This window comes from Phyllobates terribilis, unplaced genomic scaffold (assembly GCF_046119375.1).
Source record: "Phyllobates terribilis strain yellow unplaced genomic scaffold, ASM4611937v1 Scaffold_12__6_contigs__length_324123572, whole genome shotgun sequence".
Taxonomy (NCBI): Eukaryota; Metazoa; Chordata; class Amphibia; order Anura; family Dendrobatidae; genus Phyllobates; species Phyllobates terribilis.
Genome location: NW_027362772.1, coordinates 311,365,191 through 311,393,146, shown reverse-complemented (window position 1 = coordinate 311,393,146; position 27,956 = coordinate 311,365,191). Strand labels below are relative to the sequence as shown.

The following is a 27,956-nucleotide window of genomic DNA, read 5'->3' as shown; positions in this document are numbered from 1 at the left end:
TGATGTTTGCTACTGCATCGACAGTATATGGTGCTCTGCTGACCTCCAGTGGCCGATTTCTGGTATTGCACTCACTCATAATATAACAGAGGGGTCCCTGGCAGACTGGAGGGATCCTGGGAGGTCTGCATTTTACAAATAAGGAGAGTACTCAGTTTTTTTTACATAAGAACAGTCCTGAAGGAGGACAGAGGGGTGACGCTGACAGATGAGGGCAGAAGGTGGCAGCTTCAGCCCCCCGGACGCTGGCGGCGCAGACTCCACCGCTGAGGGTCCATTCACTGAAGGCGAGAAGTGACGGAGACTGGAATGGTGCAGGAGAGCGGAGATTCAATTCACCGTCATCATATGAATAATTGCAGAAAATAATGCAGGATAAGGTAATGGCGGCCGGCGGCGGCGACCCCTCCCGTTACTGCTCTATGAGGCTCTAATGTCGGCGCCATAAACATTTGCACAAAAATTGCAACTTTTTGCACTTTTTTTTTCTTTTTTTCAAAAGTAACAAGTAGGCGGGGTTTATCAGTAGAGGGCGGAGCCTAGAAGAGGAAGGTTGTGCCCCGGCCCCTCGCGGCCTCTTTATTCTCTTAGGGATCAGAGACTGCCAGAAATTGGCGTAAATCTCAGAGAAAGAAGCCGCCAAACTGAGCGCGGAGAGACGACCGTTCAGTCCATCTGATGGCGACGTTGCTCAGCCCTGATTGACGGAATGAAGCCGCGACTGGGGGAATCCACCATTTATTTTACTCCTTTTATTGCATTTTGTGTCATTTTAACTTTTTAGACACAATTTATAAAAGTCGTGCGCCATTTTTAAGACGTTTTGTGCCAAGTTCACACTTGATCTCAGCCGGATCCTCGGTGTTTCCCATTTTATCTTTATTTAGGACATTTGCAAATTTTTAAAAATGTTGCGGCAAAGTTCATAGATTCGCTCCAGCGGGCGCAGGAAGCAAAAAGTTCAGTCCCTTAGGCTTCATTCAGACGGCGGAGAATGGCGGGTCGAGTCCGCAATCAGCGCACCGTCCGGCCGCCGCTCTCCTGACCAGAACTTCACAGCCTCGTATACATCCAGCTGTGGGGTTCAGCGCCCCCTACAGGTGGTCTCGTGCTCGGCCCACGTTTCACGGACGTCTGATGTCCCAAATACATGAAACATTGTCCGACACTTTGATACATTTGGTGCAAATAACATCAACGCAGCCGCAAGCACCGTCATGGCGTCTGTCCGGTGCTCCGCCGCCCTCGCTAGCACATTGCACAGAAGCTCCAGCTTTTGGGTCGATATCTCAGCTGAAGCCGTCCATCGTCTCCAGGGATCCAGCTTCTCCATGGTCATCGCTGGAGTCGTCTGCCCAGCGTCAGTCAACCGCCATAAGCCCTGGGAATTATGTGCTGCTTGTGGCATTTCTGCCTCTCAGATCTGTACGTTCTGGGTAATTGGGGAGCGAAGTCTCTGCCCCCTAAGAGAATATAGAGGCCGCGAGGGGCCGGGACATAGCCGTCCTCTTCACGTACTTTGTGTGGGCCGGGGGGCTCTGGAGTAGAGGATGAGCCTGGATAAGCAGGAGCGGGATGGAGGGTCTCCAGGTATTGGCCCCTCCTGAGAAGATTCGGGCCTCTTCTTGGGGGATGTAAATATGGGCCGGTGCCGGCGCTGTCCACATGGTCCTGGGTGAAATGCTGCGAGGAGTTTACAGTCAGTAATGGGAAGTGTCCGGGCGAGGAGGAAGACGCCGCCAGTCCAACGCCTCAGCCGACGCCCAAGATGCCGCCCTAATGGGGCGAGACGATCAGGACTCGTAGGTGAACGCCACATCTATCCCGAAGACGCTGAACCTGAGCGTAATCTTCCAGCGCAGCCGCGGGGACTTGTTCTGGGGACGAAAGGAATTCAGAAGTTATAGCTGCGGGGGAAAGACGACACCGACGCACACCCCACCCCCGACACCGATGCACACCCCACCCCCGACACCGACACACACCCCACCGCCGACACGACACACACCCCACCCCAACACCGACGCACACCCCACCCCCACCGCCGACACACACCCCATATCCGACACGACACACACCCCACCCCCGACACCGATGCACACCCCACCCCCGACACCGACACACACCCCACTGCCGACACGACACACACCCCACCCCAACACCGACGCACACCCCACCCCCACCGCCGACACACACCCCATATCCGACACGACACACACCCCACCCCCGACACAGACACACACCCAACCCCCAACACTGACGCACACCCCACCCCCGACACCGACGCACACCCCACCCCCGACACCGACGCACACCCCACCCCCGACACTAACGCACACCCCACCCCCGACACTGACGCACACCCCACCCCCAACACCGACGCACAACCCACCCCCGACACCGACACACACCCCACTGCCGACACGACACACACCCAACCCCCAACACCAACACACACCCCACCCACGACACCGACACACACCCCCCGACACCGACGCACACCCCCCGACACCGACGCACACCCCACCCCGACACTAACGCACACCCCACCTCCGACACCGACGCACACCCCACCCCCGACACCGACGCACATCCCATCCCCGACTACGACACACACCCCACCACCGACGCACACCCCCCCCGACACCAACGCACACCCCACCCCCGACACCGAAACCGACACACACCCCACCCCCGACACCGACACCCCCCGACACCTATGCACACCCCACCCCCGACACCGACGCACACCCCACCCTGACACCGACTCCACCCCTTGACGCACACCCCACCCCCGACACCGACACAGACGCCAAACCCAACACCGACGCTTACCCCACCCCCGAGACCAACACACACCCCATCCCCAACACCGACCCCACCCCCCCGACACCGACGCACACCCCACCACAGACACCGACGCAGACCCCGACACTGACGCACACCCACCCCCGACACCGATGCACACCCCATCCCCGACCCCACCCCCCGACACCAACGCACACCCCACCACAGACACCGACGCAGACCCCGACACTGACGCACACCCACCCCCGACACCGATGCACACCCCATCCCCGACCCCACCCCCCGACACCGACGCACACCCCACCCCCGACACCGATGCACACCCCACCCCCGACACCGACACACACCCCACTGCCGACACGACACACACCCCACCCCAACACCGACGCACACCCCACCCCCACCGCCGACACACACCCCATATCCGACACGACACACACCCCACCCCCGACACAGACACACACCCAACCCCCAACACTGACGCACACCCCACCCCCGACACCGACGCACACCCCACCCCCGACACCGACGCACACCCCACCCCCGACACTAACGCACACCCCACCCCCGACACTGACGCACACCCCACCCCCAACACCGACGCACAACCCACCCCCGACACCGACACACACCCCACTGCCGACACGACACACACCCAACCCCCAACACCAACACACACCCCACCCACGACACCGACACACACCCCCCGACACCGACGCACACCCCCCGACACCGACGCACACCCCACCCCGACACTAACGCACACCCCACCTCCGACACCGACGCACACCCCACCCCCGACACCGACGCACATCCCATCCCCGACTACGACACACACCCCACCACCGACGCACACCCCACCCCCGACACCAACGCACACCCCACCCCCGACACCGAAACCGACACACACCCCACCCCCGACACCGACACCCCCCGACACCTATGCACACCCCACCCCCGACACCGACGCACACCCCACCCTGACACCGACTCCACCCCTTGACGCACACCCCACCCCCGACACCGACACAGACGCCAAACCCAACACCGACGCTTACCCCACCCCCGAGACCAACACACACCCCATCCCCAACACCGACCCCACCCCCCCGACACCGACGCACACCCCACCACAGACACCGACGCAGACCCCGACACTGACGCACACCCACCCCCGACACCGATGCACACCCCATCCCCGACCCCACCCCCCGACACCAACGCACACCCCACCACAGACACCGACGCAGACCCCACCCCCGACACCAACACACACCCCACTCCCGACACCGACGCACATCCCACCCCCGACTACGACGCACACCCCATCCCCGACACCGACGCAGACTCCACCCCCGACACTGACGCACACCCCACCCCCGACACTGACGCACACCCCACCCCCGACACCGACACACACCCCACTGCCGACACGACACACACCCCACCCCAACACCGACGCACACGCCACCCCCACCTCCGACACGACACACACCCCACCCCCGACACAGACGCACACCCAACCCCCAACACTGACGCACACCCCACCCCCGACACTGACGCACACCCCACCCCCGACACCGACGCACACCCCACCCCCGACACTGACGCACACCCCACCCCCAACACCGACGCACAACCCACCCCCGACACCGACACACACCCCACTGCCGACACGACACACACCCAACCCCCAACACCAACACACACCCCACCCACGACACCGACACACACCCCCCGACACCGACGCACACCCCCCGACACCGACGCACACCCCACCCCCGACACTGACGCACACCCCACCTCCGACACCGACGCACACCCCACCCCCGACACCGACGCACATCCCATCCCCGACAACGACACACACCCCACCACCGACGCACACCCCACCCCCGACACCAACGCACACCCCACCCCCGACACCGAAACCGACACACACCCCACCCCCGACACCGACACCCCCCGAACCTATGCACACCCCACCCCCGACACCGACGCACACCCCACCCTGACACCGACTCCACCCCTTGACGCACACCCCACCCCCGACACCGACACAGACGCCAAACCCAACACCGACGCTTACCCCACCCCCGAGACCAACGCACACCCCATCCCCAACACCGACCCCACCCCCCCGACACCGACGCACACCCCACCACAGACACCGACGCAGACCCCGACACTGACGCACACCCACCCCCGACACCGATGCACACCCCATCCCCGACCCCACCCCCCGACACCAACGCACACCCCACCACAGACACCGACGCAGACCCCACCCCCGACACCAACACACACCCCACTCCCGACACCGACGCACATCCCACCCCCGACTACGACGCACACCCCATCCCCGACACCGACGCAGACTCCACCCCCGACACTGACGCACACCCCACCCCCGACACTGACGCACACCCCACCCCCGACACCGACACACACCCCACCCCAACACCGACGCACACCCCACCCCCACCGCCGACACACACCCCATATCCGACACGACACACACCCCACCCCCGACACAGACACACACCCCACCCCCAACACTAACGCACACCCCACCCCCGACACTGACGCACACCCCACCCCCGACACTGACGCACACCCCACCCCCGACACCGACGCACACCCCACCCCCGACACGACGCACACCCCACCCCCAACACTGACGCACACCCCACCCCCGACACTGACGCACACCCCACCCCCAACACCGACGCACAACCCACGCCCGACACCGACACACACCCCACTGCCGACACGACACACACCCAACCCCCAACACCAACACACACCCCACCCACGACACCGACACACACCCCTCGACACCGACGCACACCCCCCGACACCGACGCACACCCCACCCCCGACACTGACGCACACCCCACCTCCGACACCGACGCACACCCCACCCCCGACACCGACGCACATCCCATCCCCGACTACGACACACACCCCACCACCGACGCACACCCCACCCCCGACACCAACGCACACCCCACCCCCGACACCGAAACCGACACACACCCCACCCCCGACACCGACACCCCCCGACACCTATGCACACCCCACCCCCGACACCGACGCACACCCCACCCTGACACCGACTCCACCCCTTGACGCACACCCCACCTCCGACACCGACGCACACCCCACCCCCGACACCGACGCACATCCCATCCCCGACAACGACACACACCCCACCACCGACGCACACCCCACCCCCGACACCAACGCACACCCCACCCCCGACACCGAAACCGACACACACCCCACCCCCGACACCGACACCCCCCGACACCTATGCACACCCCACCCCCGACACCGACGCACACCCCACCCTGACACCGACTCCACCCCTTGACGCACACCCCACCCCCGACACCGACACAGACGCCAAACCCAACACCGACGCTTACCCCACCCCCGAGACCAACGCACACCCCATCCCCGACACCGACCCACACCCCACCACAGACACCGACGCAGACCCCGACACTGACGCACACCCACCCCCGACACCGATGCACACCCCATCCCCGACCCCACCCCCCGACACCAACGCACACCCCACCAAGAGACACCGACGCAGACCCCACCCCCGACACCAACACACACCCCACTCCCGACACCGACGCACATCCCACCCCCGACTACGACGCACACCCCATCCCCGACACCGACGCAGACTCCACCCCCGACACTGACGCACACCCCACTCCCGACACTGACGCACACCCACCCCCGACACCGATGCACACCCCATCCCCGACCCCACCGCACACCCCATCCCCGACACCGACGCAGACTCCACCCCCGACACCGACGCACACCCCACCCCCGACACCGACGCACACCCCATCCCCGACACCGACGCACACCCCACCCCCGACACTGACGCACACCCCAGCCCCAACACCGACGCACACCCCATCCCCGACACCGACGCACACCCCGACATCGACACAGACCCCAAACCCGACACCCACACACACCCCACCCCGACACCAACACACAAACCCACGTAGACCCCACCCCCAGACTCCGACGCACACCCCACCCCGACACCGACGCACACCCCACCCCCGACACCGACGCATACCCACCCCCAGACTCCGACGCACACCCCACCCCGACGTACACCCCACCCCCGACACCGACGCACACCCCACCCCCGACACCGACGCAGACCCCACCCCGACACGACACACACCCCACCCCCGACACCGGCGCACATCCCTCCCCCAACACCGACGCACACCCCACCCCCGACACCAACGCACACCCCACACCGACACCGACGCACACCCACCCAGGACACGACGCACCCCATCCCCGACACCGATGCACACCCGCGACACCGACTCCACCCCCGATACACACCCCACCCCCGACACCGATGCACACCCCACCCCCGACACCGACGCAGACCCCACCCTGACACCGACTCCACCCCTTGACGCACACCCCACCCCAGACACCGACAGACCCCAAACCCAACACCGACACTTACCCCACCCCCGAGACCGACACACACCCCATCCCCAACACCGACCCCACCCCCTGACACCGACGCACACCCCACCACAGACACCGATGCAGACCCCACCCCCAACCCCGACGCACACCCACCCCTGACACCGACGCACACCCCATCCCTGACACCGACCCAACCCCCGACACACCGATGCACACCCCACCACAGACACCGACGCAGACCCCACCCCGACACCGACACACACCCCACTCCCGACACTCACCGCCGACACCGACGCACACCCCATCCCCGACACCGACGCAGACCCCACCCCTGACACCGACGCAGACCCCACCCCTGACACCGACGCACACCCCACCCCCGACACCGACGCACACCCCATCCCCGACACTGTCGCACACCCCATCCCCGACACTGTCGCAGACCCCACCCCCGACACCGACGCACACCCCGACACTGATGCAGACCCCACCCCCGACACCGACGCACACCCCACCCCCGACACCGACGCACACCCTACCCCCGACACCGACCCCACCCCAGACACCTGCACAGACCCCAACACAGACCCCAAACCCGACACCGTCCCTGATTCTATCGTATTTCTGTGGATCTTTAATGATTGCAGCAACTTTTCTCAGCCAATTTTCAACTTTTACAAAACTTTTGCAGGAAAAAAATGTAATAAGTTTCAGTTTGGCTTCATAAATCTCCTACACCGGAGAATAATGGGGAGAGCGGTAATGGGCGCCACGTCTATAGAGGACCCGCGGTGGGCGCCATTTCTAGTCTTGCCCTGTGGTAAAGGCGCGATATGTCACCTGCGTGGCCCAGTGGATGGGGACATCGCTGCACAGGATGTTGATGGGGACGCCCAGCTTGGTCCGGTCGGCTTCTTCTCCTTCCACCAGATCGTAGGATAAGTCACTGTCAGACGTGGTGTTCTGTGGGGGCAGGAAGGGTACAACATGAGGGGGGTGACTGAGGGTGGGGGAAAAACTGCAAGGTATGACCACCAGGGGGAGTACGACCATGGGCAGAGTATAACCACAGATAGAGGTATGACCACAGGGGGAGTACGACCACAGATAGAGGTATGACCACAGGGGGAGTACGACCATGGGCAGAGTATAACCACAGATAGAGGTATGACCACAGGGGGAGTACGACCATGGGCAGAGTATAACCACAGATAGAGGTATGACCACAGGGGGAGTACGACCACAGATAGAGGTATGACCACAGGGGGAGTACGACCATGGGCAGAGTATAACCACAGATAGAGGTATGACCACAGGGGGAGTACGACCACAGATAGAGGTATGACCACAGGGGGAGTACGACCACAGATAGAGGTATGACCACAGGGGGAGTACGACCATGGGCAGAGTATAACCACAGGGGGAGTACGACCATGGACAGAGTATTAGCACAGATAGAGGTATGACCACAGGGGGAGTACGACCATGGGCAGAGTATAACCACAGATAGAGGTATGACCACAGGGGGAGTACGACCATGGGCAGAGTATAACCACAGATAGAGGTATGACCACAGGGGGAGTACGACCATGGACAGGGGTATGACCACAGGGGGAGTATGACCACGGACAGGGGTATGACCACAGGGGGAGTACGACCATGGACAGGGGTATGACCACAGGGGGAGTATGACCACGGACAGCCGTATGACCACAGGGGGAGTACGACCATGGACAGGGGTATGACCACAGGGGGAGTATGACCACGGACAGCCGTATGACCACAGGGGGAGTATGACCACGGACAGCGGTATGACCACAGGGGGAGTATGACCACGGACAGCGGTATGACCACAGGGGGAGTACGACCATGGACAGGGGTATGACCACAGGGGGAGTACGACCACGGACAGTGGTATGACCACAGGGGGAGTATGACCACGGACAGCGGTATGACCACAGGGGGAGTACGACCATGGACAGGGGTATGACCACAGGGGGAGTATGACCACGGACAGCCGTATGACCACAGGGGGAGTACGACCATGGACAGGGGTATGACCACAGGGGGAGTATGACCACGGACAGCCGTATGACCACAGGGGGAGTACGACCATGGACAGGGGTATGACCACAGGGGGAGTACGACCATGGACAGGGGTATGACCACAGGGGGAGTATGACCACGGACAGCCGTATGACCACAGGGGGAGTATGACCACGGACAGCGGTATGACCACAGGGGGAGTATGACCACGGACAGCGGTATGACCACAGGGGGAGTACGACCATGGACAGGGGTATGACCACAGGGGGAGTACGACCACGGACAGTGGTATGACCACAGGGGGAGTACGACCACGGACAGGGGTATGACCACAGGAGGGAGTACGACCATGGAGGGGGTATGACCACAGACAGCGGTGTGACCACAGGGGAGAGTACGACCATGGACAGGGGTAATACTGTGGGCAGAGGGTAAGACCACGGGTGGGTCGGGAGGAGGCCGTCACCTGTCTCTGGAAGTGTCTGACGACTCTCAGGACGTCGCTCATGGATGGGATGTTCACATCGTTCATTTCCACCACGAAACATTTCGGGTTGTTCATTCTCCTGAAGCCGATGATGTCCTGGAGGAAGGAGAAAGATGAGCAGCAGATACAGTGACGGGCACCGGACCACAGAGATCCGACATGGGGGTCTTACAATGTATCAGTCTGGGGTCCGGGCTGTTCACCCCCCACACTGCGTTGGATACACTGAAACAAACCCTCAGCTGTTGGTTCTCAAGTACAAAGATGTCGGATCACTCACATGATTGTAATCGTACAGAACAGTGGAGGAGACGTTGTTGGAGTTCACATAAAACGCTGCCACATTCTCCTCATCATTCACCATCACCGTCTGCTCGATCTTCTCTCCATTCTTGGCTTCAAAGGCCATCTGCACCACCTGCAGGAGAGAGCAGTCAGTCCTATGTAACACCACCGACAACACCTTCTCAGTACAGGTAATGTATTACATGTCACCTGCAGTCCTATGTAACACCACAGATAACACAGTTATAACTCTCTGAGTACAGATCATGTAGTAGATGTCACCTGCAGTCCTATGTAACACCACAGATAACACAGTGATATCTCTCTGAGTACAGATAATGTAGTAGATGTCACCTGCAGTCCTATGTAACACCACAGATAACACAGTGATAACTCTCTGAGTACAGATAATGTAGTAGATGTCACCTGCAGTCCTATGTAACACCACAGATAACACAGTGATAACTCTCTGAGTACAGATAATGTAGTAGATGTCACCTGCAGTCCTATGTAACATCACAGATAACACAGTGATAACTCTGAGTACACATAATGTAGTAGATGTCAACTGCAGTCCTATGTAACACCACAGATAACACAGTGATAACTCTCTGAGTACAGATAATGTAGTAGATGTCACCTGCAGTCCTATGTAAGATGTTTTCATCTGGGCTGTAGACCCTGGATACAATCTATTGCACTCACCTCCTCAATGTGCTTCTGTGTCATGTAGACCCCAATCAGTGTTGCCCCCACTACGATTATCGCCAGTAAAATGAGGACTGCGAGACCCCAGGCCCAGGTTTTCTTTCCTTCCGTCATTTTGGGAACCGAGAATAAAGTCTGGAGCAATGTAATATATTATTATTATTATTATTATTATTATTATTAATATTATTATGACTCTTTAGTCTGTCAGACATAAAGGTGTCGGTGCGGTGATAACCAGCAGGACGTGAGGTTTGGCCATATGACGGCGCACACATCATATACAGTCATCTGTCAGGTAATGACTATGGGGAGTGACCTGATGACGGGCTTCTGCAGTTGGGGTGTTATGCGGTGCAGCACGGACTCTTGTAATAACAGTAATTATTCATTCTGTAGATAATTATTTCCTGTAAATAAGTTTAGTATAAATATTAATAAGAGGAATCAGTGCAGAAAACTGGGAGTGTAAACGTGTAACAGCCCCCCGGCCCCCAGGTCACGTGTGCAGGAGCCGGGGCCCGGGAGGTCAGGGGCCACATCACAGCAGCTCCGAGGGCCGAGGAGCGATTGCACTGCAGGGGCCCCATATACTGTTCCTGCACAAGGGCCACTCCTGTCTGTATCAGGTACAGTCGCTGCCTCTATAGCTGCACCTCGTCATTGTGTGAACAGTGGGGGGTCGGACTTTAGGGACCCCCATCATCCTCGGACTGTATCCTTACAGGTGACCTCTTTATCTATGGGGGGATAACAGAGGTCAGACCCCTAAAATCTGACATTTATGGACTCTGCCCTTCTTCTGTATTTCTGGAAAACCCCTCGAAGTCTCATTGCAATAAATGACAGAAGGTTACATTGTGGCAGATAATAACCGCACTGATCGCCGGTGTAACCGCCGTCCTCGCCTTTATCCTGCGATTAATGGATTAATGGAGATGATGCAGCTGGGGCCATTAGCGGATTATTCTCCGCAGGTCGCTTCCTCCCGGATCGCTGCACCACTCACAGGGCCGGGCCGGTCCTAAATAATTAGCTTCATCATGGTGTAATGGAAAGTTCTGCTCCTTCCTAATCTGCTTTGTGTTTCACATCCTCAACAAGTGAATGCAGACAAATCCCGGAGCCGCCATTACTGGGGTCTCACAGCCGACCCACTAGCTTCAATGTCAGAGTTGTCACTTTGGGGCGCAGGGCTGTAATCGGGGGGTCCTAAACTGTTGCGCAAATAATCACTCCCATCAGTGTGCGGCTGTCAGTGCATGATGAGAGTGCTAGGCTGTGGCTACAAGATGACTTTGGCTGCAAAAAAATAGGTAAGAAATTCCCGACACATCACAGATTAAATATTACAATTCCTTTATATCAAAAATGAAGATTTATCCATCTTACATTATTTGTAGCTAAACTTCCACCACTTTCACCTCAGTGCAGCGGATCCACAAACAATCCGGTTTGGGCGAGAAGGAAGCACCTTAATCAGCAGAGACGCCGCAGAAGAGACAGAGCCCGAATAGGACTGCGACACAGGTCATACGGCCATGGATCTCTGCTCTCCGCGCCATCGCTTCATCGCAGCAGGGGAATGGGGTCATACTGTGATCTGCAGGGCGCCACAACCTCAAAGTGGTACCTGTTGCAGTTTTGGAGACTTGTTTCTCTTGGTTGTTTTACCTTGTGGACGTGTCTGACCACATTCACCTGCACTGTGCTGCTATGTAACCTACAGTTCTATGGCCACACAACCTGCGACTAAGCCAAAGCCACCATGTAGACCATGTAGTGTAGACCATGTATTGTAGACCACGTAGACCATGTATTGTAGACCATGTAGTGTAGACCATGTAGTGTAGACAGTGTAGTGTAGACAATGTAGTGTAGACCATGTAGTGTAGACCATGTAGTGTAGACCATGTAGTGTAGACCATGTAGTGTAGACCATGTATTGTAGACCATGTTTTGTAGACCATGTGTTGTAGACCATGTGTTGTAGACCATGTAGTGTAGACTATGTAGTGTAGACCATGTAGTGTAGACCATGTAGTGCAGACCATGTAGTGTAGACCATGTAGTGTAGACCATGTAGTGTAGACCATGTAGTGTAGACCATGTAGTGTAGACCATGTAGTGTAGAGCATGCAGTGTAGAGCATGTAGTGTAGAGCATGTAGTGTAGAGCATGTATTGTAGACCATGTAGTGTAGAGCATGTAGTGTAGAGCATGTAGTGTAGAGCATGTAGTGTAGACCATGTAGTGTAGACCATGTAGTGTAGACCATGTAGTGTAGACCATGTAGTGTAGACCATGTATTGTAGACCATGTAGTGTAGACCATGTAGTGTAGACCATGTATTGTAGACCATGTATTGTAGACCATGTAGTGTAGACCATGTAGTGTAGACCATGTAGTGTAGAGCATGTATTGTAGACCATGTAGTGTAGACCATGTATTGTAGACCATGTAGTGTAGACCATGTATTGTAGACCATGTAGTGTAGACCATGTAGTGTAGACCATGTATTGTAGACCATGTAGTGTAGACCATGTAGTGTAGACCATGTAGTGTAGACCATGTAGTGTAGAGCATGTGTTGTAGACCATGTAGTGTAGACCATGTAGTGTAGACCATGTAGTGTAGACCATGTAGTGCAGACCATGTAGTGTAGATCATGTAGTGTAGACCATGTAGTGTAGACCATGTAGTGTAGATCATGTAGTGTAGACCATGTAGTGTAGAGCATGTAGTGTAGAGCATGTAGTGTAGACCATGTAGTGTAAACCATGTAGTGTAGACCATGTAGTGCAGACCATGTAGTGTAGACCATGTAGTGTAGACCATGTGTTGTAGACCATGTAGTGCAGACCATGTAGTGTAGACTATGTATTGTAGACCATGTAGTGTAGACCATGTAGTGTAGACCATGTAGTGTAGACCATGTAGTGTAGACCATGTATTGTAGACCATGTAGTGTAGACCATGTAGTGTAGACCATGTAGTGTAGACCATGTGTTGTAGACCATGTAGTGCAGACCATGTAGTGTAGATCATGTAGTGTAGACCATGTAGTGTAGACCATGTAGTGCAGACCATGTAGTGCAGACCATGTAGTGTAGATCATGTAGTGTAGATCATGTAGTGTAGACCATGTAGTGTAGACCATGTAGTGTAGACCATGTAGTGTAGAGCATGTATTGTAGACCATGTAGTGCAGACCATGTAGTGCAGACCATGTAGTGTAGACCATGTATTGTAGACCATGTAGTGTAGACCATGTAGTGTAGACCATGTAGTGCAGACCATGTAGTGTAGACCATGTAGTGTAGACCATGTAGTGTAGACCATGTAGTGTAGACCATGTGTTGTAGACCATGTAGTGCAGACCATGTAGTGTAGACCATGTATTGTAGACCATGTAGTGTAGACCATGTAGTGTAGACCATGTAGTGCAGACCATGTAGTGCAGACCATGTAGTGTAGATCATGTAGTGTAGACCATGTAGTGTAGACCATGTAGTGTAGACCATGTAGTGTAGACCATGTAGTGCAGACCATGTAGTGCAGACCATGTAGTGTAGATCATGTAGTGTAGACCATGTAGTGTAGACCATGTAGTGTAGACCATGTAGTGTAGACCATGTAGTGTAGACCATGTGTTGTAGACCATGTAGTGCAGACCATGTAGTGTAGACCATGTAGTGTAGACCATGTAGTGTAGACCATGTAGTGCAGACCATGTAGTGTAGACCATGTAGTGTAGACCATGTAGTGTAGACCATGTAGTGTAGACCATGTGTTGTAGACCATGTAGTGCAGACCATGTAGTGTAGATCATGTAGTGTAGACCATGTAGTGTAGACCATGTAGTGTAGACCATGTAGTGTAGACCATGTAGTGTAGACCATGTGTTGTAGACCATGTAGTGCAGACCATGTAGTGTAGACCATGTAGTGCAGACCATGTAGTGTAGATCATGTAGTGCAGACCATGTAGTGTAGACCATGTAGTGTAGACCATGTAGTGCAGACCATGTAGTGCAGACCATGTAGTGTAGACCATGTAGTGTAGATCATGTAGTGTAGATCATGTAGTGTAGATCATGTAGTGTAGACCATGTAGTGTAGACCATGTAGTGCAGACCATGTAGTGTAGATCATGTAGTGTAGATCATGTAGTGTAGATCATGTAGTGTAGACCATGTAGTGTAGACCATGTAGTGTAGACCACAAATATACAGCTGCTGTTGATGGACTCTGTGTTCTCCCTGGAACAAGGTAGGATGCTGCAGCTCCTCTCCTCACAGCACAGTGCACAGCTCCTCTATTGTGGTGTGTGCAGCTGGTCCTGGATCACTCGCCTCATGTATGTACCAGGAGAACTTGTTGAGAACACGCAGCTACACTGTATAACAGGTCAGCGGTGTCATTTATAAGGCGGAATAAACCTGACAGACATCATCTCTGCTCCAAGGACCGGATTCCTGGTGATGTTATAAAGAGGCGCTACTCAGCACATCATCACAATTACAAGATGTCCATCCACCTTATATATACAGAGAGGAAAGAAGAAAGGAAGAAGGAAGGGAAAGGAGGACGGAAGGAAAGAAGGGAGGAAGGAGGAAAAGGAAAGGAGGACGGAAGGAAAGAAGGGAGGAAGGAGGAAAAGGAAAGGAAAGGAGGACGGAAGGAAAGAAGGGAGGAAGGAGGAAAAGGAAAGGAGGACGGAAGGAAAGAAGGGAGGAAGGAGGAAAAGGAAAGGAAAGGAGGACGGAAGGAAAGAAGGGAGGAAGGAGGAAAAGGAAAGGAGGACGGAAGGAAAGAAGGGAGGAAGGAGGAAAAGGAAAGGAAAGGAGAACGGAAGGAAAGAAAGGAGGAAGGAGGGAAAGGAAAGGAAAGGAGGACGGAAGGAAAGAAAGGAGGAAGGAGGGAAAGGAAAGGAGGACGGAGGAAAAGGAAAGGAGGACAGAAGGAAAGAAGGGAGGAAGGAGGAAAAGGAAAGGAGGACAGAAGGAAAGAAGGGAGGAAGGAGGAAAAGGAAAGGAGGACAGAAGGAAAGAAGGGAGGAAGGAGGAAAAGGAAAGGAGGACAGAAGGAAAGAAGGGAGGAAGGAGGAAAAGGAAAGGAGGACTGAAGGAAAGAAGGGAGAAAGGAGGAAAAGGAAAGGAGGAAAATGAAAGAGAAGAAAAACTTGAGATGGATAGAAAGAGAAATACGTAGATGATAGATGGGTAAATAAATAATAAATTAACAGAATATAAATTATATGGTTTAAAGGGGAACACTATCTGCAACTGTAAATACCTAAGCTTATCCAATAAATCCAAAATACAGAAAGAAGAATCCCAACTGCTTAATTCTTTTTGGATTAATATAGGTTGATAGATAATAGATAGACCTTAGATATTACCTTCATGTGATGCTCCTGTGTGGTATCTGCCCACTCAGCAGCGTCCTCCTCCTTATATACGGCGTGCGGAGCGCCTCTCTTTCCGGAGAATGACACATTTAGGGTGGAGGTGCGGAACACCCTAATGAATACACCAGTAAAAATATCCCAGGAGACAATATCTCTCTGACCTTGGAGCAGCCCCAGACCTGCCGCAGAAGGTGACAAAGTGGAGAGCGGCAGGCGCAGGGTTAAATGGTGTTTAGCCATTACATATATTTATCAACTGGGTAAAGAAGACACTTCCCAGAATGCAAATCACTAGAGCAAAATCTGTGTAGACACTGAACAAGAAGTGAGACCTGATACATTTATGTCTGATGCCTGCAGAATAGTGAGAGCAGCTCTGGAGTATAATACAGGAGGTAACTCAGGATCAGTAATGTAATGTATGTATACAGTGACTGCACCAGCAGAATAGTGAGTGCAGCTCTGGAGTATAATACAGGATGTAACTCAGGATCAGTAATGTAATGTATGTACACAGTGACTGCACCAGCAGAATAGTGAGTGCAGCTCTGGAGTATAATACAGGATGTAACTCAGGATCAGTAATGTAATGTATGTATACAGTGACTGCACCAGCAGAATAGTGAGTGCAGCTCTGGGGTATAATACAGGATGTAACTCAGGATCAGTAATGTAATGTATGTATACAGTGACTGCACCAGCAGAATAGTGAGTGCAGCTCTGGGGTATAATACAGGATGTAACTCAGGATCAGTAATGTAATGTATGTACACAGTGACTGCACCAGTAGAATAGTGAGTGCAGCTCTGAGGTATAATACAGGAGGTAACTCAGGATCAGTAATGTAATGTATGTACACAGTGACTGCACCAGCAGAATAGTGAGTGCAGCTCTGGAGTATAATACAGGAGGTAACGCAGGATCAGTAATGTAATGTATGTACACAGTGACTGCACCAGTAGAATAGTGAGCGCAGCTCTGGAGTATAATACAGGAGGTAACTCAGGATCAGTAATGTAATGTATGTACACAGTGACTGCACCAGCAGAATAGTGAGTGCAGCTCTGGAGTATAATACAGGATGTAACTCAGGATCAGTAATGTAATGTATGTACACAGTGACTGCACCAGCAGAATAGTGAGTGCAGCTCTGGAGTATAATACAGGATGTAACTCAGGATCAGTAATGTAATGTATGTACACAGTGACTGCACCAGCAGAATAGTGAGTGCAGCTCTGGAGTATAATACAGGATGTAACTCAGGATCAGTAATGTAATGTATGTACACAGTGACTGCACCAGCAGAATAGTGAGTGCAGCTCTGGAGTATAATACAGGGTGTAACTCAGGATAAGTAATGTAATGTATGTACACAGTGACTGCACCAGCAGAATAGAGAGTGCAGCTCTGGAGTATAATACAGGAGGTAACTCAGGATCAGTAATGTAATGTATATACACAGTGACTGCACCAGCAGAATAGTGAGTGCAGCTCTGGAGTATAATACAGGGTGTAACTCAGGATAAGTAATGTAATGTATGTACACAGTGACTGCACCAGCAGAATAGAGAGTGCAGCTCTGGAGTATAATACAGGAGGTAACTCAGGATCAGTAATGTAATGTATGTACACAGTGACTGTACCAGCAGAAGAGTGAGTGCAGCTCTGGAGTATAATACAGGATGTAACTCAGGATCAGTAATGTAATGTATGTACACAGTGATTGCAGCAGCAGAATAGTGAGTGCAGCTCTGGAGTATAATACAGGATGTAACTCAGGATCAGTAATGTAATGTATGTACACAGTGACTGCACCAGCAGAATAGTGAGCGCAGCTCTGGAGTATAATACAGGAGGTAACTCAGGATCCGTAATGTAATGTATGTACACAGTGACTGCACCAGCAGAATAGTGAGCGCAGCTCTGGAGTATAATACAGGAGGTAACTCAGAATCAGTAATGTATGTACACAGTGACTGCACCAGCGGAATAGTGAGTGCAGCTCTGGAGTATAATACAGGATGTAACTCAGGATCAGTAATGTAATGTATGTACACAGTGACTCTACCAGCAGAATAGTGAGTGCAGCTCTGGAGTATAATACAGGATGTAACTCAGGATGAGTAATGTAATGTATGTACACAGTGACTGTACCAGCAGAATAGTGAGTTCAGCTCTGGAGTATAATACAGGATGTAACTCAGGATCAGTAATGTAATGTATGTACACAGTGACTCTACCAGCAGAATAGTGAGTGCAGCTCTGGAGTATAATACAGGATGTAACTCAGGATCAGTAATGTAATGTATGTGCACAGTGACTGCACCAGCAGAATAATGAGTGCAGCTCAGGAGTATAATACAGGATGTAACTCAGGATCAGCAATGTAATGTATGTACACAGTGACTGCACCAGCAGAATAGTGAGTGCAGCTCTGGAGTATAATACAGGATGTAACTCAGGATCAGTAATGTAATGTATGTACACAGTGATTGCACCAGCAGAATAGTGAGTGCAGCTCAGGGGTATAATACAGGATGTAGCTCAGGATCAGTAATGTAATGTATGTACACAGTGATTGCACCAGCAGAATAGTGAGTGCAGCTCTGGAGTATAATACAGGATGTAACTCAGGATCAGTAATGTAATGTATGTACACATTGACTGCACCAGCAGAATAGTGAGTGCAGCTCTGGAGTATAATACAGGATGTAACTCAGGATCAGTAATGTAATGTATGTGCACAGTGACTGCATCAGCAGAATAGTGAGTGCAGCTCTGGAGTATAATACAGGATGTAACTCGGGATCAGTAATGTAATGTATGTACACAGTGACTGCACCAGCAGAATAATGAGTGCAGCTCTGGAGTATAATACAGGATGTAACTCAGGATCAGTAATGTAATGTATGTACACATTGACTGCACCAGCAGAATAGTGAGTGCAGCTCTGGAGTATAATACAGGATGTAACTCAGGATCAGTAATGTAATGTATGTGCACAGTGACTGCATCAGCAGAATAGTGAGTGCAGCTCTGGAGTATAATACAGGATGTAACTCAGGATCAGTAATGTAATGTATGTACACAGTGACTGCACCAGCAGAATAATGAGCGCAGCTCTGGAGTATAATACAGGATGTAACTCAGGATCAGTAATGTAATGTATGTACACAGTGACTGCACCAGCAGAATAATGAGTGCAGCTCTGGAGTATAATACAGGATGTAACTCAGGATCAGCAATGTAATGTATGTACACAGTGACTGCACCAGCAGAATAGTGAGTGCAGCTCTGGAGTATAATACAGGATGTAACTCAGGATCAGTAATGTAATGTATGTACACAGTGATTGCACCAGCAGAATAGTGAGTGCAGCTCAGGGGTATAATACAGGATGTAGCTCAGGATCAGTAATGTAATGTATGTACACAGTGATTGCACCAGCAGAATAGTGAGTGCAGCTCTGGAGTATAATACAGGATGTAACTCAGGATCAGTAATGTAATGTATGTACACATTGACTGCACCAGCAGAATAGTGAGTGCAGCTCTGGAGTATAATACAGGATGTAACTCAGGATCAGTAATGCAATGTATGTACACAGTGACTGCACCAGCAGAATAGTGAGTGTAGCTCAGGGGTATAATACAGGATGTAGCTCAGGATCAGTAATGTAATGTATGTACACAGTGACTGCATCAGAATAGTGAGTGCAGCTCTGGAGTATAATACAGGATGTAACTCAGGATCAGTAATGTAATGTATGTACACAGTGACTGCACCAGCAGAATAGTGAGTGCAGCTCTGGAGTATAATACAGGATGTAACTCAGGATCAGTAATGTAATGTATGTACACAGTGACTGCACCAGCAGAATAGTGAGTGCAGCTCTGGAGTATAATACAGGATGTAACTCAGGATCAGTAATGTAATGTATGTATACAGTGACTGCACCAGCAGAATAGTGAGTGCAGCTCTGGAGTATAATACAGGAGGTAGATCAGGATCAGTAATGTAATGTATGTACACAGTGACTGCACCAGCAGAATAGTGAGTGCAGCTCTGGAGTATAATACAGGGTGTAACTCAGGATCAGTAATGTAATGTATGTACACAGTGACTGCACCAGCAGAATAGAGAGTGCAGCTCTGGAGTATAATACAGGATATAACTCAGGATCAGTAATGTAATGTATGTACACAGTGACTGCACCAGCAGAATAGTGAGTGCAGCTCTGGAGTATAATACAGGATGTAACTCAGGATCAGTAATGTAATGTATGTACACAGTGACTGCACCAGCAGAATAGTGAGTGCAGCTCTGGAATATAATACAGGATGTAACTCAGGATCAGTAATGTAATGTATGTACACAGTGACTGCACCAGCAGAATAGTGAGTGCAGCTCTGGAGTATAATACAGGATGTAACTCAGGATCAGTAATGTAATGTATGTACACAGTGACTGCACCAGCAGAATAGTGAGTGCAGCTCTGGAATATAATACAGGATGTAACTCAGGATCAGTAATGTAATGTATGTACACAGTGACTGCACCAGCAGAATAGTGAGTGCAGCTCTGGAATATAATACAGGATGTAACTCAGGATCAGTAATGTAATGTATGTACACAGTGACTGCCCCAGCAGAATAGTGAGTGCAGCTCTGGAGTATAATACAGGATGTAACTCAGGATCAGTAATGTAATGTATGTACACAGTGACTACACCAGCAGAATAGTGAGTGCAGCTCTGGAGTATAATACAGGAGGTAACTCAGGATCAGTAATGTAATGTATGTACACAGTGACTGCACCAGCAGAATAGTGAGTGCAGCTCTGGAGTATAATACAGGAGGTAACTCAGGATCAGTAATGTAATGTATGTACACAGTGACTCCACCAGCAGAATAGTGAGTGCAGCTCTGGAGTATAATACAGGAGGTAACTCAGGATCAGTAATGTAATGTATGTACACAGTGACTGTACCAGCAGAAGAGTGAGTGCAGCTCTGGAGTATAATACAGGATGTAACTCAGGATCAGTAATGTAATGTATGTACACAGTGATTGCAGCAGCAGAATAGTGAGTGCAGCTCTGGAGTATAATACAGGATGTAACTCAGGATCAGTAATGTAATGTATGTACACAGTGACTGCACCAGCAGAATAGTGAGCGCAGCTCGGGAGTATAATACAGGAGGTAACTCAGGATCCGTAATGTAATGTATGTACACAGTGACTGCACCAGCAGAATAGTGAGCGCAGCTCTGGAGTATAATACAGGAGGTAACTCAGGATCAGTAATGTATGTACACAGTGACTGCACCAGCGGAATAGTGAGTGCAGCTCTGGAGTATAATACAGGATGTAACTCAGGATCAGTAATGTAATGTATGTACACAGTGACTCTACCAGCAGAATAGTGAGTGCAGCTCTGGAGTATAATACAGGATGTAACTCAGGATGAGTAATGTAATGTATGTTCACAGTGACTGTACCAGCAGAATAGTGAGTTCAGCTCTGGAGTATAATACAGGATGTAACTCAGGATCAGTAATGTAATGTATGTACACAGTGACTCTACCAGCAGAATAGTGAGTGCAGCTCTGGAGTATAATACAGGATGTAACTCAGGATCAGTAATGTAATGTATGTGCACAGTGACTGCACCAGCAGAATAATGAGTGCAGCTCTGGAGTATAATACAGGATGTAACTCAGGATCAGCAATGTAATGTATGTACACAGTGACTGCACCAGCAGAATAGTGAGTGCAGCTCTGGAGTATAATACAGGATGTAACTCAGGATCAGTAATGTAATGTATGTACACAGTGATTGCACCAGCAGAATAGTGAGTGCAGCTCAGGGGTATAATACAGGATGTAGCTCAGGATCAGTAATGTAATGTATGTACACAGTGATTGCACCAGCAGAATAGTGAGTGCAGCTCTGGAGTATAATACAGGATGTAACTCAGGATCAGTAATGTAATGTATGTACACATTGACTGCACCAGCAGAATAGTGAGTGCAGCTCTGGAGTATAATACAGGATGTAACTCAGGATCAGTAATGTAATGTATGTGCACAGTGACTGCATCAGCAGAATAGTGAGTGCAGCTCTGGAGTAAAATACAGGATGTAACTCAGGATCAGTAATGTAATGTATGTACACAGTGACTGCACCAGCAGAATAATGAGTGCAGCTCTGGAGTATAATACAGGATGTAACTCAGGATCAGTAATGTAATGTATGTACACAGTGACTGCACCAGCAGAATAGTGAGCGCAGCTCTGGAGTATAATACAGGATGTAACTCAGGATCAGTAATGTAATGTATGTACACAGTGACTGCACCAGCAGAGTAGTGAGCGCAGCTCTGGAGTATAATGCAGGATGTAACTCAGGATCAGTAATGTAATGTATGTACACAGTGACTGCACCAGCAGAATAGTGAGTGCAGCTCTGGAGTATAATACAGGATGTAACTCAGGATCAGTAATGTAATGTATGTACACAGTGACTGCACCAGCAGAATCGTGAGTGCAGCTCTGGAGTATAATACAGGATATAACTCAGGATCAGTAATGTAATGTATGTACACAGTGACTGCACCAGCAGAATCGTGAGTGCAGCTCTGGAGTATAATACAGGATGTAACTCAGGATCAGTAATGTAATGTATGTACACAGTGACTGCACCAGCAGAATAGTGAGTGCAGCTCTGGAGTATAATACAGGATATAACTCAGGATCAGTAATGTAATGTATGTACACAGTGACTGCACCAGCAGAATAGTGAGTGCAGCTCTGGAGTATAATACAGGATGTACAGTAACTCAGGATCAGTAATGTAATTTATGTACACAGTGACTGCACCAGCAGAAGAGTGAGCGCAGCTCTGGGGTATAATACAGGATGTAACTCAGGATCAGTAATGTAATGTATGTACACAGTGACTGCACCAGCAGAATAGTGAGTGCAGCTCTGGAGTATAATACAGGATGTAACTCAGGATCCGTAATGTAATGTATGTACACAGTGAGTGCACCAGCAGAATAGTGAGCGCAGCTCTGGGGTATAATACAGGATGTAACTCAGGATCAGTAATGTAATGTATGTACACAGTGACTGCACCAGCAGAATAGTAAGCGCAGCTCTGGAGTATAATACAGGATGTAACTCAGGATCAGTAATGTAATGTATGTACACAGTGACTGCACCAGCAGAATAGTGAGTGCAGCTCTGGAGTATAATACAGGATGTAACTCCGGATCAGTAATGTAATGTATGTACACAGTGACTGCACCAGCAGAATAGTGAGCGCAGCTCTGGAGTATAATACAGGATGTAGCTCAGGATCAGTAATGTAATGTCTGTACACAGTGACTGCACCAGCAGAATAATGAGCGCAGCTCTGGAGTATAATACAGGATGTAACTCAGGATCAGTAATGTAATGTATGTACACAGTGACTGCACCAGCAGAATAGTAAGTGCAGCTCTGGGGTATAATACAGGAGGTAACTCAGGATCAGTAATGTAATGTATGTACACAGTGACTGCACCAGCAGAATAGTGAGTGCAGCTCTGGAGTATAATACAGGATGTAAATCAGGATCAGTAATGTATGTACACAGTGACTGCACCAGCAGAATAGTGAGTGCAGCTCTGGAGTATAATACAGGAGGTAACTCAGGAGCAGTAATGTGTAACATACCTGGCGGCGTCCTTGCATGGTGGTCCATCTCCCACTGTGCAAGAGTGCGTACTTGATCTCCAGTCCAGAATGTCTCTCTGGCTTACCTCCATGCTGTCTGTTTGTGTCTGTTTCTGCTGCTTAAGGGCGGCGCCCGATCACTTCCTGCTTTTTGTACCTGCTGTGGGTCACACCCCTTGTGCGTCCTCAGCCTATTGCTGTCTGTCACCTGGTATATAGCTCAGCAGCTCCCTTCTATCCCTGCCTGAGCATAGTGTTTCATTCAGTGTGTGCTTGCACTCTGAAGGTGCCAGGTCCCGTTCTGTGTTCTCTTGTCTGCCTATCCTGGAGGCTGTATTTCCAGGCCTGTCTGAACACGCTCCTAGCCTGTTCCTCCTGCCTTCTAGGGGCCGATTACCTAGACCCACTCCTGTATCTTGTCTGACCTGTCTGAACACGCTCCTTGCCTGTTCCTCCTGCCTTCTAGGGGCCGATTACCTAGACCCACTCCTGTATCTTGTCTGACCTGTCTGAACACGCTCCTTGCCTGTTCCTCCCGCCTTCTAGGGGCCGATTACCTAGACCCGTTCCTGTATCTTGTCTGACCTGTCTGAACACGCTCCTTGCCTGTTCCTCCCGCCTTCTAGGGGCCGATTACCTAGACCCGTTCCTGTATCTTGTCTGACCTGTCTGAACACGCTCCTTGCCTGTTCCTCCCGCCTTCTAGGGGCCAATTACCTAGACCCGCTCCTGTATCTTGTCTGACCTGTCTGAACACGCTCCTTGCCTGTTCCTCCCGCCTTCTAGGGGCCGATTACCTAGACCCACTCCTGTATCTTGTCTGTCCTGTCTGAACACGCTCCTTGCCTGTTCGTCCTGCCTCTCTGGGGGCCGTATTCCCAGACCCGCTCCTGTATCCCGCTGCAGTGTCGGTCTCCTCCGTACACTCAGTTCCAGTCTGAACTCTCTCCTATCCTTTACCTGTTTTGCCTCTATGTCCGTTCCCTTCCTTTTTCTGCAGAGTCTGAACTCGTACCTAACTCCTGCTTGTTGTCTCTGTACTCCCGTTTGTGAGTTTGTGGTCCACTTGCTACTTCTCTGTAAGTACTCTGTGAGTATCTGGCTCTGCCTTTCCCTTCCTGTCTGTTCCGTGTGAACAGAGCCCTGTCCCCCCTGCTCAGCCTTGCCTGCTCTGACTCCTTTGCTCACCGCTCCGGCGGTTCTAGCCTGCTCTTACTCCTTTGCTCACTGCTCCGGCGGTTCTAGCCTGCTCTTACTCCTTTGCTCACTGCTCCGGCGGTTCTAGCCTGCTCTGACTCCTTTGCTCGCTGCTCCGGCAGCCTTGCTCCGCTCTGACCCTTTTGCTCACTGCTCCGGCAGTCTTGCTCCGCTCTTGCTCACCGCTCCAGGCAGTCTCGTCCTGCTTTACTCTTGCTCACTGCTCCGGCAGTCTCGCTCAGCTCTGACCCTTTGCTCACCGCTCCTGGCGGCCTTGTCCTGCTCTACTCTTGCTCACCGCTCCAGGCGGCCTTGTCCTGCCCTGTTCTCGCTCACCTCTCTGGGCGGCCTCACTCTGCTGTGTTTGTCTGCCACATCTGTGGTTCTGTTCCTGAGTCCCAGTGTGTACTGGGTCCTATCCCGCCAGTGTCCCTACCTGCTAGTGCCTCCCTGTCTGCACTCTAGCTGTGCTTGCCTGTACCCCCCTGCCTGCATACCAGTTGTGCCTGCCTATACCCACCAGTCTGTGCACCAGCCTACCAGTCTGTTCCTGTATTCCCCTGTGTGGGTCAACAGCCGTGTCCGGGGTCTGTCCTGGAGTAGCACCTGGTCCCTCTGCTCGGTTCCTCCTTGGTGCACTGGCGTCGTATGCCGTCGTGCGACCCTGGTCGGATTGGGTGAATACCTAGTTACGCCCCTCCAGGCATTCACTCTCCGGCACGGTCCAGTGGAATCACACGCACACGCCGCTCAGCCCGGGCGTGTGCATTACATAATGTATTGTATGTACACAGTGACTGCACCAGCAGAATAGTGAGTGCAGCTCTGGAGTATAATACAGGAGGTAACTCAGGATCAGTAATGTAATGTATGTACACAGTGACTGCACCAGCAGAATAGTGAGTGCAGCTCTGGAGTATAATACAGGAGGTAACTCAGGATCAGTAATGTATGTACACAGTGACTCCACCAGCAGAATAGTGAGTGCAGCTCTGGAGTATAATACAGGAGGTAACTCAGGATCAGTAATGTATTGCATGTACACAGTGACTGCACCAGCAGAATAGTGAGTGCAGCTCTGGAGTATAATACAGGAGGTAACTCAGGATCAGTAATGTATTGCATGTACACAGTGACTGCACCACCAGAATAGTGAGTGCAGCTCTGGGGTATAATACAGGATGTAACTCAGGATCAGTAATGTAATGTATGTACACAGTGACTGCACCAGCAGAATAGTGAGTGCAGCTCTGGAGTATAATACAGGATGTAACTCAGGATCAGTAATGTAATGTATGTACACAGTGACTGCACCAGCAGAATAGTGAGTGTAGCTCTAGGGTATAATACAGGAGGCAACTCAGGATCAGTAATGTAATGTATGTACACAGTGACTGCACCAGCAGAATAGTGAGTGCAGCTCTGGAGTATAATACAGGATGTAACTCAGGATCAGTAATGTAATGTATGTACACAGAGACTTCACCAGCAGAATAGTGAGTGCTGCTCTGGAGTATAATACAGGAAGTAACTCAGGATCAGTAATGTAATGTATGTACACAGTGACTGCACCAGCAGAATAGTGAGTGCAGCTCTGGAGTATAATACAGGATGTAACTCAGGATCAGTAATGTAATGTATGTACACAGTGACTGCACAAGCAGAATAGTGAATGCAGCTCTGGAGTATAATACAGGAGGTAACTCAGGATCAGTAATGTAATGTATGTACACAGTGACTGCACCAGCAGAATAGCGAGTGTAGCTCTGGAGTATAATACAGGAGGTAACTCAGGATCAGTAATGTATGTACACAGTGACTCCACCAGCAGAATAGTGAGTGCAGCTCTGGAGTATAATACAGGAGGTAACTCAGGATCAGTAATGTATTGCATGTACACAGTGACTGCACCAGCATAATAGTGAGTGCAGCTCTGGAGTATAATACAGGAGGTAACTCAGGATCCGTAATGTATTGTATGTACACAGTGACTGCACCAGCAAAATAGTGAGTGCAGCTCTGGAGTATAATACAGGATGTAACTCAGGAATAGTAATGTAATGTTTGTACACAGTGACTGCACCAGCAGAATAGTGAGTGCAGCTCTGGAGTAGAATACAGGATGTAACTCAGGATCATTAATGTAATGTATGTACACAGTGACTCCACCAGCAGAATAGTGAGTGCAGCTCTGGAGTATAATACAGGAGGTAACTCAGGATCAGTAATGTAATGTATGTGCACAGTGACTGCACCAGCAGAATAGTGAGTGCAGCTCTGGAGTATAATATAGGATGTAACTCAGGATCAGTAATGTAATGTATGTACACAGTGACTGCACCAGCAGAATAGTGAGTGCAGCTCTGGAGTATAATACAGGATGTAACTCAGGATCAGTAATGTAATGTATGTACACAGTGACTGCACCAGCAGAATAGTGAGTGCAGCTCTGGAGTATAATATAGGAAGTAACTCAGGATCAGTAATGTAATGTATGTACACAGTGACTGCACCAGCAGAATAGTGAGTGCAGCTCTGGAGTATAATACAGGAAGTAACTCAGGATCAGTAATGTAATGTATGTACACAGTGACTGCACCAGCAGAATAGTGAGTGCAGCTCTGGAGTATAATACAGGATGTAACTCAGGATCAGTAATGTAATGTATGTACACAGTGACTGCACCAGCAGAATAGTGAGTGCAGCTCTGGGGTATAATACAGGATGTAACTCAGGATCAGTAATGTAATGTATGTACACAGTGACTGCACCAGCAGAATAGTGAGTGCAGCTCTGGAGT

General features: G+C 51.3%; 1 protein-coding gene across 2 annotated transcripts; it reads right to left on the bottom strand.

Moving 5' to 3' along the window:
- Positions 1 to 313: 313 nt before the first annotated feature.
- On the bottom strand, positions 314 to 24,107 carry LOC141171844 (gastrokine-2-like). Of its 2 annotated transcripts, XM_073655469.1 has the most exons (7): positions 23,960 to 24,106; positions 16,229 to 16,416; positions 10,823 to 10,960; positions 10,113 to 10,250; positions 9,812 to 9,928; positions 8,140 to 8,262; positions 325 to 1,877 (listed from the first exon to the last, which is right to left on the bottom strand). In XM_073655469.1, the coding sequence occupies exons 1-7, from the start codon at positions 23,985 to 23,987 to the stop codon at positions 1,794 to 1,796; spliced, it is 816 nt and encodes a 271-aa protein (XP_073511570.1). In that variant the 5' UTR covers positions 23,988 to 24,106; the 3' UTR covers positions 325 to 1,793. The 2 variants fall into 2 exon arrangements, with proteins under 2 accessions (XP_073511571.1, XP_073511570.1); XM_073655470.1 differs by lacking the exon at positions 16,229 to 16,416 and having other exon boundaries at positions 314 to 1,877; positions 23,960 to 24,107.
- Positions 24,108 to 27,956: the final 3,849 nt, after the last annotated feature.